General features: G+C 49.5%; 1 protein-coding gene across 5 annotated transcripts in view; it reads left to right on the top strand.

Moving 5' to 3' along the window:
* The window catches only part of SHROOM3 (shroom family member 3), a 103080-nt gene extending 91169 nt beyond the window's left edge, over positions 1 to 11911 (top strand). For 3 of the 5 annotated variants that reach the window (XM_027698502.1, XM_027698504.1, XM_027698505.1), the window contains 6 exons: positions 1264 to 1340; positions 4212 to 5114; positions 6138 to 6638; positions 7421 to 7568; positions 10037 to 10309; positions 10930 to 11911. In XM_027698502.1, coding sequence (XP_027554303.1) covers positions 1264 to 1340; positions 4212 to 5114; positions 6138 to 6638; positions 7421 to 7568; positions 10037 to 10309; positions 10930 to 11289 — 2262 coding nt within the window. In that variant the 3' untranslated portion in view covers positions 11290 to 11911. The remainder of the gene's footprint in view (positions 1 to 1263; positions 1341 to 4211; positions 5115 to 6137; positions 6639 to 7420; positions 7569 to 10036; positions 10310 to 10929) is intronic. The other 2 variants (XM_027698503.1, XM_027698507.1) reach the window with 2 other exon arrangements.
* The last annotated feature ends 310 nt before the right edge of the window (positions 11912 to 12221 follow it).

Here is a 12221-nt window from a genome sequence, read left to right as displayed (position 1 = left end):
ATCTCCTTGTGCTCTTGCACTTGCTCCTGGCCCAGAACAGATTCTCCAGGTGCAACGAAGTGATCCCGAATCAAGTGACATGGAGGAGGCTCTGGGCAGCACCTCACAAACAGGCCCAACCCTCCCAAACTCCCCGTGTGCTCCATTCTCCACGTCCTCCCTCGGCAGCCCTCAGCTCCCACGCCACGTCTTTAAATAGAGGGAGTTAAAAAAAGCAGCTTGTGAATATCAAGTGACCGGAATGCACTTCCAGAACCACTCCTGTCTCATCCCACCATTGGTATTTTTCCACCCCAGCCAGGCATCAGGCTCATCTCTGTGCCATTTTGTCACGCTTGCCTTGCATTCAGTAAGGGTCCAGAACGAGTTAAGCTGAAAGCCAAGCTGTGACCCTTCCTCTGCCTCCCAAAACAGTCAGAGCAGCAACAAAACCAGACATCCAGAGAGAGAAAAATCACCAAAATGTACTTTCCAGTGACAGGCTGGACAACAAACAGCCCCAGTTCATTTTTCCCCTCTCTCAGGCAGGATGTACAGGGCTGTTCTTGAGATCTTTATTTCCCCCTTTTGGCTCATTTTTAATCGTTCATATGTTCAGCAGCCAAACCAGAGGTTCTGCCCGTTGGAAACCAACTTGAGAAAGAGGGTGAACAGCCCTGCAGACCTGTTCACAGGGTCTTAGTTCAAGTATAGAAGAAGGGAGAGCCCTTACTGCTGTTTTCCAGAGGGATTTAGCTGTATCCACTTCTGGAATGAGCATTTAGTCCCACAGGCAGCAAGGCACTTGTGAAAACCCTGCTCTTAGATTTGTCTTCCAACATACACACCAATCCATAGGGTCTGTTTGAAAGGGAAGTATATGTTTAAGTGGGTTTTTGTCATTAGTTTTCTTTCTGATCCATCTCCAGTGCAAAACCACAGCTATAAGCATGGGGGACAAAGCCAAACCAACAGGGGGATTTTTATTTATTTATTTATTTGTGGTCTTTTCAGATTTTTTGTGGGAAGTGTTTGTTTCCAGCTTAGCAGCAGACTTCTCTGCCTCACTGTACGTTTTTGAGGGCCTTGTGTACAGTGCTAAATGTTCCTTTCAAGCTGCCTACAAATCACGTTGCACTGTCACTGCAGGAATTTGTTTAGAGATAGGAAGGAATGGATAGCCATGGGGAATGACTTGCTCTCAGGCTTCAGAAAGCATTCTCATCAGTGTTTTGGTATTTTGTTTGCTTTCTGCTTGCTGCTAATGCTGTCTTTGTACTCCAGGAGCTGCTGAGAAGGGAAAGCAGTGAATTCGGCCCCATGGTGAGGGATCCCTTCTACGTGGTCAGCGCAGGAGCCAGGTAGGAGTGTGTCCATGTCCCCTCTGCCCCTGCAGGATCAGCTCTGGCCATCCAGCAGTTGTCATGGATTGTCTCACGCCAAACTAGGGAAAACACCTGCACAGACACAGCTCTGGGTGTGCTGTGCCCAGCACACTTAGGAGGAGTTGCTGTGAGCTTTGTTTTCACTACAGACATTCATTTACTATCAAGTTCTCCTCATGTCATCTTGGGCCACATTTCTGCAGCAAATTTCAAGTTACAAATATTCCAAAATGTGGTTGATCTGCTGCTGCAACTCACATCCACATGCCATCACTATTGAAGGGTTCTAAAGGAAAAAATACCTTGATGGTTTTCTCCAGCTGCCTCCCCAAAAGCAAGGGAACATTTGCATGGATTAAAACCAGGAGATTTCCCCCATCTTCCTGAAGTGGGAGCTGGCCTTTAGGCTGCTTCCCTTCGTGCAGGCAGGATGTTTTGCTCAGCAACAGGGGGAGAGAGAAATGCTTTTAAAAATAGAAAAGTGTAATCACAAAACTCATAGTCTTAGGATTTACGTAACTCTCCACTTAGCCGTGGATTGTTTTGAAGTTAACTAGAACTGAAGTTGATCGTGCTGTATTTACATTTAAATAATAAATAGATGTTTGCCCTAAGCCCTGAGTGCCCAAACAACCAACTCCCATTACAGTAAAAACCATCAAGAGGGACTAAAAGAATTGTTCACAAAGGAGCTCTGTTCCTCACAAACTTGCAGTAAATGCCAGCCTGCTCTGTGCTCCCAGTGGGAGTTAACACTGCTGTCTCCAAAGGTTTCTCCACACAGCTCTGGGGCACGCAGTGACAGCTGGAAGCAGAGGAAGGCTCCTACTCTGGCTGGGTCTTACTTCTGGCCATGTTTGCCCCTAAGAAGACATAAATGTTGTTTTAAAGGGACCCAATCTACCTTCAGGCACATCCTTTTAGGTTTATTTCAAACACACCCATTTGCTGTGATTTGGAATAACTTTTTTCCATATTTTTTCCTAAGACAGCAATGCAGCTGTTTCAGTTGCTCCTGCCTCCCTGTTTTTCCTGCAGATGGCATTTCATCCTGCTGCTCGATCACTACCTGCAGCTTCCTTTTCTTTCTTTCTTTCCCCAACCTATTTTCCAAGTAATGGGATTGAACACCCAGACTGAAAACAAGTTTATTGGGGCACAAAATGCAGGTTTCTCCTTTTCCTGCTTCACTGCACAAAGATTATTGGTTATTAGCAGTTTTGTGGTGTTTCTGCTGCGCAGGCATCCCTCATGCTTCGCAAGCACATTTCTGCCGGGAGACAGGAGTTGCTTTCCCCTCTTGCTCAGAATTGGATTTTCCAAAAGATAAAATGAGGATAGGAGAAGTGTTCTCCATGCAGGGAGGCAACACCAGGCAGTACAGGTTATGTTTCTCAGTTTCCATGGGACACAGCTGCCTAATGTGCTGCAGAGGAGATGGGACCACCCCTACCACAGCTCTCGCTCGAGGAGGAAGAAAACTGTCAGATGGTAAAGTTAGGAAAAACCCTTGGTCAGCAATCACTTGGTGCAGTCACATGTGCTCTCCCACTGCTCCCCAGGTGCCACACAATATTGGGAACGGGTGTTGCTCCATCAGTTTTAGAATCCACAGTTGCTTCCACAGTAGGAGAGATCTTTCAATTAGAGAATTGCCATCTGGTGTTCCTGAGGAACACTGAGCATCTGAAAAGAATACACACTGCTACTGTCCAGGAACCACAGACAATACCAAGAGCAGCCTGTCTGGGAAGTTTCCCCAGCCCCAGGCACAGGCTGCCAAATTCTATTCTCAGTCACACCAGAATAAAGCCGGAACAACACACGTTTTTGACAGAGTTACTCTTGTATTGTACCAGTACATCTGGGAACAAATCTGGGGCCCAAGTCTCCAGCATCACAGATTGGCAGTGTTGGGAGTGTTTGAACAATGCATCTCAAGAACAGAAAATATATTGGCAGTAGAGCTTTATTGTGTTTTATTGTTTTATGGTACAGCCTCATGTTTTCAGGCCATCTGCTGATGTCATTATTACTGCTCAGTTTGTTTTCCAGCTAAATAGCCGTACAGGCAAGTAGGTTTGGCTCTGGATTCCGAGCAGGATCCTCACTCCAAAGGCTAGACGCTGTTTCTCAGACTCACCTGAGAACATCCTAAAAGACCTGGAAGGAATAACTCACCCCACTGGCTTTGCAGCCTTAACATCCGCTCGCAGATGGAATGTGTTGGCTCTGGGGTTCGTCACACCTGCCTGTCTGAGGGAGCTCTGTTTTCTTACAGGGTTCCAAGGCTGTAGGAGCTTTTTTTAATTTTCTCTGGAGTCAAAATAGTGCATTTTTTGGCCTCGCCTTGTTCTTGGAGGCAGTTGAATCATTTTAATGGCACCTTTCCAACAGGAGCCGGATAACATTATGGGAATTTTTGGCTCATAGAGCTTAGAATTATCAGCAATTGAGAATGGGGTTTGATGGTAGATAATGTCAAATAATCTGTCTTACAGAAGTTACTACTAGACCCATCTGAAACAAACCAAATTGAAACCAGGGCTGGAAAGGAAGCCAGGCATTAGGTTTTCCTAAATTTTTTTCCATTGAGTTATTGTTGTGATACTTGCTACACGTGTGTGTATGCATGCACTGAGAATGATGGGAGATGGTGAGTGGAAATGGATCTGGCTCAGGATTTGACTTCCAGCTTCATAGCACAGCTGCACCTCACCTAGACCAGCAGGCACAGACACTGGCCTCTGGTAGGGTTGATAATTGATTCATTAAGGAGGTGCACAAGAGCTTTTCCTGCTCATTATTAATTGTTAATCTTACCGTGGTCTGTCTCTTGGTGTTTAGGTCTTTCAGCAAGAAAGAAAGAAGCCACTCAGAGAGACTGGCATTCACCAGTTACTATCCCCACCCTCCCCGCAGCAGCGATGTTATCGCTGGGTCCACCCCACTGACAGAGAACCACAAGCTCTCAGAACTTTCCAGGCCAGATGGCAGGACTTCCGCATTTTTCCCAGCCCCAACAGAGGCAAGGAGTCACTATCCTGAGCAAAAGCAAGGCTTTAAACCCTTGTTCCTTAACCTTACTCCTTCTGGATCTGGCCAGCCCTCCCCCAACACACCCACCCAGGCTCCCTCAGACTTCCAGAGCACAGGCGAGGGCCAGGCTCTGAGACAGCACCATGCCAAACGAGAGGCTCTTCCCCCTGAGGGCGACGGGAATCTCCAGCCACAACCCCTGGATGCTGTGCAGGATAGATCCCCAGAGACTCCCATTGAAGAAATGGTGTGGAGAAGGAAGGCCGGGCTGCTCCACAGATCCCTGCCCCCCAAAGTGGCGTGGGCTCCTCCGGTCAAGGACAACAGCTCCGCGAGGGCCGTGGTGTCTCTCCCAGCAGCCGGGCCCAAGCTGTCCCAGAGGTGGCAGTCCCTGCCGACACAGAGCAGCACTTCTTCCGACCCGGAGACTCCCTCTCCCCAAGGCACCACCCAGCTGCGGATCTCGGAGTCGGGGCTGCAGCTCACACCCCCGCCCTTGCTGCAGGACGAGGGGGACGACGAGGTGTTCGTCGCACCTTCCCAGCCGCCCTTCTCCCTGCCACCACCGTCCCGTCCTCTTCCCGAGCTCAGCTCTTGCACTTCTGCCAACGGCACGGGGGAATTCCCACCTCCCCCCCCAGCCATGGTGCTTGAGGGGAACGGGGCAGCTGGAGACAAATCCCCCCGGCTCCCAGAGGAGGCCAGTGCGAGGTAAGGGCGGGCTGGAATGCGGTGTCTGGGGCGGTGCAGGGCCATATACAGTAAGATATGCAGGGCTCAGACAGATGGCAATGACCCTGCGTACTGTGAGACCCCCCCGGCTGCCAGCCGGGCAGGGAGCTTGTTATATGGGCACAGGGACAGACAGACTCACTGCCTGGATGCCAAGAGTATCGTCAAACAACATGGCCAGACCAGGGCACAAAGCTCGGTGGGCCACCAGCATATCCACTGGCAGGTGCTCCCCTATAACCCCCAGGAAAGGGGGTTATGGAGGAGAAAGTCTCCTGATCTGGTTCTCCCTGCAGATTTCATGGGGTCGCTTCCGACTCGCTCCAGCATGAGGAGTTGGAATGGCTGCTGACTCCTTCCAGTAACTGGTTTTTGAGAGACAGCTGTGAAAATCCATGATGGGTTTATCCAAACAGTTAGAATCCCCCAGAATGCATTTTAGACCTGGCACAAAACAATGCTGTTATGAAACAGTGACCATCTGCCAAGGAGTGACAACACAAATATGTCACAGTCATGCTGTCTAGGACAACTCTCCTGAAGGATGGGACTTTGGGCTTGCTGCCCAGCTGGTTTAACTCAGCACAGCTTCCTGCACTCCCAGGAAGCTGCTCTAATATCCCTCCAGGAAGAATCTGGCCAGGGCTATAGCGGTGATTGGCTTTTCCAACATGACAAGGACAAATGGGTAGGGGCTGCTCAGGATGGCACTCCCAGGTAGGGGGACACAACGTCCCCCAGCTGTCAGCAGAAAACAAAGTGACTTGTTACTCACTGGTTCTTTTTGTGTTGGAAAGACAATCCAGTAGCATCCAGGCTGGGGGGATGAAATGCTTCTGGTGCCAGGAGCTTCACACTGCACGCCCTTCTGTGTTGGAATGAGAAGTGAGACACAAAAATGAGAGAGAAGGAAAACTTACTTGTTGTAGGCCTTCATCACATGTTCACAATGGTCCTGGGTCATAGGTTTATCTTCATCTCACAGAATTTTTCTTTCCATAGCAGCTTCAAAAGCTTTCCCAAAGCCCCAGCTGAGAGGGAGATCACAGGGTTGGGCACCAGTATCGGTGAAAATAACTGGCCCCTCTCACCAACTGCAAAGAGGACTAGCTCTCCATCTGCTGTGGACCAGCAGCACCAGTCACCTGCTACTTCTGAAGGGCCTCAAAGCACTGATACACAGCCCATAACTCAGCCTGAAGGTGACCCCAGAGAGTCAGAGTCGGAAAACACCAGCCCAGACTCCGGGATACTCAGCACAGTACCTCCAGTGAAGGCAAAGAAAAAGACCCCAGAGGATATTAAGTCAGAGGCTCTGGCAAAAGAAATTGTCCACAAAGACAAGTCTCTGGCAGATATCCTGGATCCAGATTCCAAAATGAAGACTACCATGGACTTAATGGAAGGGATTTTCCCCAGTGGAACCAGCTTGCTGAAGGAGAACAACATGAAGAGGAAGATGTCACAGAAGCAAGTCAGCAGGACGGCTGTTGGGGAAGACACGTAAGCACTGTGGGATCGGGATGAGGGCTGGCACAACTCTCTACTCCCTCACTTTTAAGGCCAACCTGTGCCCAATGTGTCTGCATTTCTGCAGGTGGGCTCTGGTGGAGAGTAAGTTCCGCAGTTCCCAGGTGCAGGGCCTGGCAGGGCGGTTCCAAATACCCTTTCTCATGAGCTGGGCTGTGTGGAAAGCAATGCTGAGCTCCGTAACAGGGGAGGAGATGAACCAGCCCTGGAGATGTTACTTGATTTTGCTCTCTGGACCTTTGCAAGCTGAAGCAATTCAGTCCAAAGTGCAGGAACAGACATGAGAGTAAAATCCGTGTGAAAATAATGGCAGGCAGAAAGATAATGAGAGGCCAGATTTTGGAAGGAGGCTTGAGGGGACCTTCTTACTGCAAGGTCGGCCCAAGTCCTCCAGTGTGGGGGTTTTTTAAGATAGAAGCTGCCACGTGGCAGCTGGAGAACCATCCAGGAATCAGCTGTGCTGCACGATGCCAGCTGAGATGGCCGGTCTGGCCACCTCCAGCCGAGCTGTGCTGACTGACCCCCAGCAAGGTAAAGCCTGTCCAAGGCTGTAACCAGTCACCTTTAAACCCAGGGGCCGTGCTGGGATCTGACAGCAGCTGACACCCACCCTCTGGTGGCAGGAATCCGCCTTGTCCTTGTGGGTAATAACACTGGGAAGGTACCAAACGGGCAGTGATGGAAAACCATCCATCTACGCATGGGGAAAAGTCAGGCTCGAACTGAACTCCTTCTTTTTCTTCACTGTGGTGTAGGAGAGAGGAAAAGGAAGCTCCCATCACCCTGGTCACCTGTCCTGCTTATTACAGCGTTTCAGCACCCAAAGCAGAGCTGCTGAATAAAATCAAGGACTTGCCAGAAGAAGGTGAGGAAGAGGAGCTGCTGGACATCAACGAGAAGAAGGTAAATTCAGCACACACCATCACTGGCTGCTTACATTCCTGAAATAACAATAAGCCCTACAGTGAAGTGCATTTCTATTTGGCAGCTTTTGGCAAATCTCAAGTTGCGTGGGAGCGTTTAGGCCACCGTTGAAGCTTCATTAGAGTGACCCAAATTGAATGAAGAGAGTTGATCTGAGTACTCACTGCAAACTGGAGTACAAATCTTGCACCACCACCCCGAGGCAGGCCTGTCCCATGCCAAATGCTGGGTGTACAGGCTGTAAGGAGCAGTCCCAGTCCTGTAGCAAGGAAGGAAAAGGGAGAGGTGAAACAACTTGAACAAGGCCAGCTCAGCTGGAAACAGGAACAGAGTCTGGCTACTGACTGCACTGTCTGAGGGCAGAAGGTTTTCCCCTAAGATTTTCCTCTTCAGTGAAGCCAGTTCACCCATTTCACCTGCTTTCTGTACTTATTGCTTCCAAAGAAACATTGGTTTCTCTTTTTCCCCCACACTCTGTTTCTCTGACCCACTGAAAGCCACCGGTACCTCAGTGGCTCAACCTCCATGTGATGGCTTGGGAGGGGAGAGAGCAGGGCAGGAGGGGAGGAAACATTTTCCTCTCTTGTTGAGGCTCTGTTTCACTGAGGAATGGCCCCTCCAGTTCTCGCTGGAGGCCTCTGTGTCCTGCCTTCCAGGGCTTTTGCAGGGCCTTCTAATTTGCCCCTGTAGTTGTCTCACATTAATTACCTGGTAATTACAGACATGTTGCCTAGCTCCCAAATCCCAAGGAGCCACAGGGATTGGGAGTGACTAAACAAGATGAAGATGCTGCAAGCGTCTGACAGGCTTGCAAGTAGCTGTGAGCCTGCCATGGAGAGCGTCCCAGGCCTTAAAGGTTACATTTGCATGGAAAACCAGAAATAGATGGGAGTGGTTAGGCCCAGGGAGCACCATCTGCCTGGTGTGTTTGCTCATGGTCTGTGTGCGAGAACATTCTCACAAGGGTTACCTGAGAAGCAGCTCCTCTGGGAGGTCATGTGGCTAAACTGAGCTCATTTGCACTGTAAGCATGCAAAGGTTGGTTGGCATTTGGGATCGCAGGAGAGTCACTGATTAACAAACACAAAAGTATTTCGCAGGCCCCTCCAGCTCCCCCGCCTTCCGAACAAAGGTATGTCACTCCCAGCAGTCCCTGCCTCCTGCTTTGGAGGGCAAAGCTCCTGGAGCAGGGAGGAACAGCATCACAGCCCCTGGGAAGGACAGGTGTTAGGCTTTGTCTCTGGGTACTGCTGAAGGGAGAATCCACAGAAAGGAGATTCTTTTGATTTAGTACCACCTTTGCTCCCTCTGCCCCTGAACTACCCTGCACCAATGGAGTGACTTCGTCGTCATTCCGGGGAGCTGATGTTTATTTCAAAGGAATATTCCTCACCTTTTGTTCAGCCTCTGCATGTGTGTGGCAGCTGAGAGCAGGCTGTAGTGCAGCCACAGAACAAAGCACGCCAAGAGTTCCATCTAGTGGTGCCTGGCCATACACTGCCGTGTGCTTCCACTGCCAGCCCAGCCTTGGGACCCCACTGAGAGGCCACCCTGGCCATCAGGGCCAGCTCAGTGATCCCCCCTGCCTCACCAGTGTTTGAAGATCCTTCCTTTGCTGGAGCAGACTGCTCCTGCCTGCAGTGACCCTCAGTTTGGATGAAACAGGACTGTGAGAGAACATTTTCACAGCAGATTAACACACGGGTAACAGGGCCTCAGCAGTGCACAAGCTGCAGACACTGAAAATCCTCACCCCTTGTAGGAAGAGCTTTTCCTGCTCGCAGTTCTGAGTAAATGGAAGCAAGAACTGTGAGCCCCAGGCCACAGACTTGCTTTTGCATATGTCTTTCCACTAAATCCTAACAGAAATTAGGATCTCGGGCACATGTGCCTGTTTGTGGAGTAACCGAAGCCCGGGGGCCTCCTTTTCTTTGGCAGAGAAATAGTTGCCAGCATTTTTCTTAGAATGGGTTTATGCTCTCTGTGTCTTTGCTCAGACACTGAGTAAACTTAGAGCATCACTGGTGTAAACTCTTCGCTGATGTCTCTGTGTGGGAGGCAGTTGTTTTGTACAGTTCAAGACATTTCAGGCTGGGGCAGGGAGTGGGGAACATGCCAGAGATGTGGCTGCAGCTCTTTTCACTTGAAGGTTTTAAAGAACATACATCTTTCAGCTGTAGGTAGCTGGGTATCAGAACATGGTACACCAAATCTGAGATCTCTTCTATAAATGTTCATGGAGCACATACATGTTCACACAATTTTGTCAGCTACCTGGATAATGTCCTAGATGAGGAATTCCAGTGTTCTCTCCGTTTCCTCCTTTATATCTTCTTTGTCAGCTGTTGCTGACATGACCCTGCTCCTCAGGAACCACAGCCGTATCCTCCTGTTGTCGTCATCCATGTGGTCAGGGTGATGGTAGCAATGTGTTTCCCCTCTGACAGGCTGAGCTCATCGGGAGCTTGACCCACAAACTGGAAATCCTGAAGGAAGCCAAGGAGGGCCTGCTCGCAGACATTAAGATGAATAATGCCCTCGGAGAGGAGGTGGAGCTGTTGATCAGCACGCTGTGCAAACCCAACGAGTTTGACAAGTACAAGATGTTCATTGGCGATCTGGATAAGGTGGTGAACCTCTTGCTCTCCCTCTCGGGACGCCTGGCCCGTGTGGAGAATGTTCTGAGTAGTCTGGGGGAAAATGCCAACAGCGAGGAGCGGGTACGTATCCGTGGTGTCTGGCCTTACTGGGGTGTGGGGCAGCAGCAGCCATCACAACAGCATACCTTACAAGGACTTCCAAGGGCTGCCAGGAAGGCAGCACAGGTGTCCTGGAGCTCGTGGATGAGCAGTAGCAAATGCAGGGTTTGTCCCTGGGAACCTTGATCCCGGTCTGTATAAATGTCGGGGATCCTGTGGCTTTTGTCTCACCGCAGAAAGGCCGTGCTGGGGACAGCCTGTCTGTGCCCCATGGCCAGAGGAGAGCCTGGATGGTGCTGTGCCTCCTGGAATAACCCACTCAGTTAAAGCCACACTTTAACATTCTTTGGGTGGTTTTTGAAAAGACAAAGCTGGGTTTTCCTGGTAGTTGTTGCTTTCAGGCAAGTTTCACTGACTTCCTTGGAGCACTTTCTGCCTCCCATTGACTAGAACATTCAGAGTCCAATTCAGTGGGATTCACATTCAATCCATAAGGAAGGATTCATCCTCCTCTCCCAGGCTTTTGGCTGCGGGTCTGGGAGCTTAGCAGCCAGCCGTGGAGGTGGTGCTTGGAGGAAGGAGGGGTGGGAGCAGGGATTTTGGTGCTGCTGGTGCTGAAGGGCTCTCTCTGGTGTGTGCAGAGCTCGCTGAACGAGAAGAGGAAGCTGCTGGCTGGCCAGCACGAAGACGCCCGGGAACTCAAGGAAAACCTTGACCGTCGGGAACGGGTGGTCTTGGACATCCTGGGCAACTACCTCTCCGAGGAGCAGCTCCAGGATTACCAGCACTTTGTGAAGATGAAGTCCGCGCTCCTCATCGAGCAGCGGGAGCTGGACGATAAAATCAAACTGGGCCAGGAGCAGCTCAAGTGCCTCATGGAAAGCCTCCCCACGGACTTCACACCCAGGGATGCAGCAGCAGCAGCTGCCCTGGCTGCAGCACTTGCTACCTCCGTGGGGGTCGGTGGTAAAACACCTCCAGCAGCCTCTTCCTCATTCTAACCTGTCCCAGGTGGACCTGGGACACAGTCCTGCTCCAGTCTGTTTAATCCAAGTATTTGGCAGATGGTTCTCTACAAAGACAATGAAAGGAGACAGGTTTAAAACAAGATTTTAATGAAGGAAAAAAAAAATAACAGTAATAAAGGTTTTGTTTTCCTTTCCTTCCACCTCTGCTTCCTGGAAAGTTAAATCAATGTGGAGGGAAATCTCCTCCTGCCAGAGATGAGGAAGAGTCTCACAAGAATTAAACACATGACCTTTAATAAAACACATGACCTCCTCTCTTCCTGCCCTTTCCTGCCTACCTGGCACCTCATTAAATAATGAAGGATCTGAAAGAATGAAGCCTTAAAAATAAAACCAACCCATTTTACTGAACATTATTGATATTTATATTTTTTAAAGAACAAGACAGAATGTGTAAGTTTTTGTACATACTCTAATCAGTTACTTGATTCTACTTTGTTCTGTACGTAGAAAAAGACATTTAATTTTGTATTTTGTGAAGACCTTAACAAAAAGAGGGAACCCCAAAGATAGTCATACAGTAGCTTGGAACATCTCATCGTGGTTTTGTTGCTGTTGTTGTGGTTGTTTTTTTTAATATAATAAAGGGCTACCAGAAGCAGCTTCACCCTGTTTCAACACATGCTAAATATACCATTAAGTGGCCTTGTGAAGGAGATTTTGGCCAGGAAAATACAATCTTTCCTCTTCTGGATCTTGTGATCCTCTGAATCTGAAGTTTAAACATCTTTTATGGCAACCTGCATCTCAGGAGTCCAAGTTAGCCGGAAGTAAGGAACTCACTGCAGGAACAGGGAGGGAATTCTGTCTTTGTTTTGAATCATCAGAACTGTGATCTGTGCTTCTGTTGCAACCTGAAGGGTTTCCCTGAGATGTGTCTGGATTTATAGGCCTGGTTTTGTGAG

This window comes from Neopelma chrysocephalum, unplaced genomic scaffold (assembly GCF_003984885.1).
Source record: "Neopelma chrysocephalum unplaced genomic scaffold, ASM398488v2 Primary Assembly neopelma1_128, whole genome shotgun sequence".
Taxonomy (NCBI): domain Eukaryota; kingdom Metazoa; phylum Chordata; class Aves; order Passeriformes; family Pipridae; genus Neopelma; species Neopelma chrysocephalum.
Note: the sequence above shows the minus strand (reverse complement) of the source record. Positions and strands in the feature narration are given on the sequence as shown.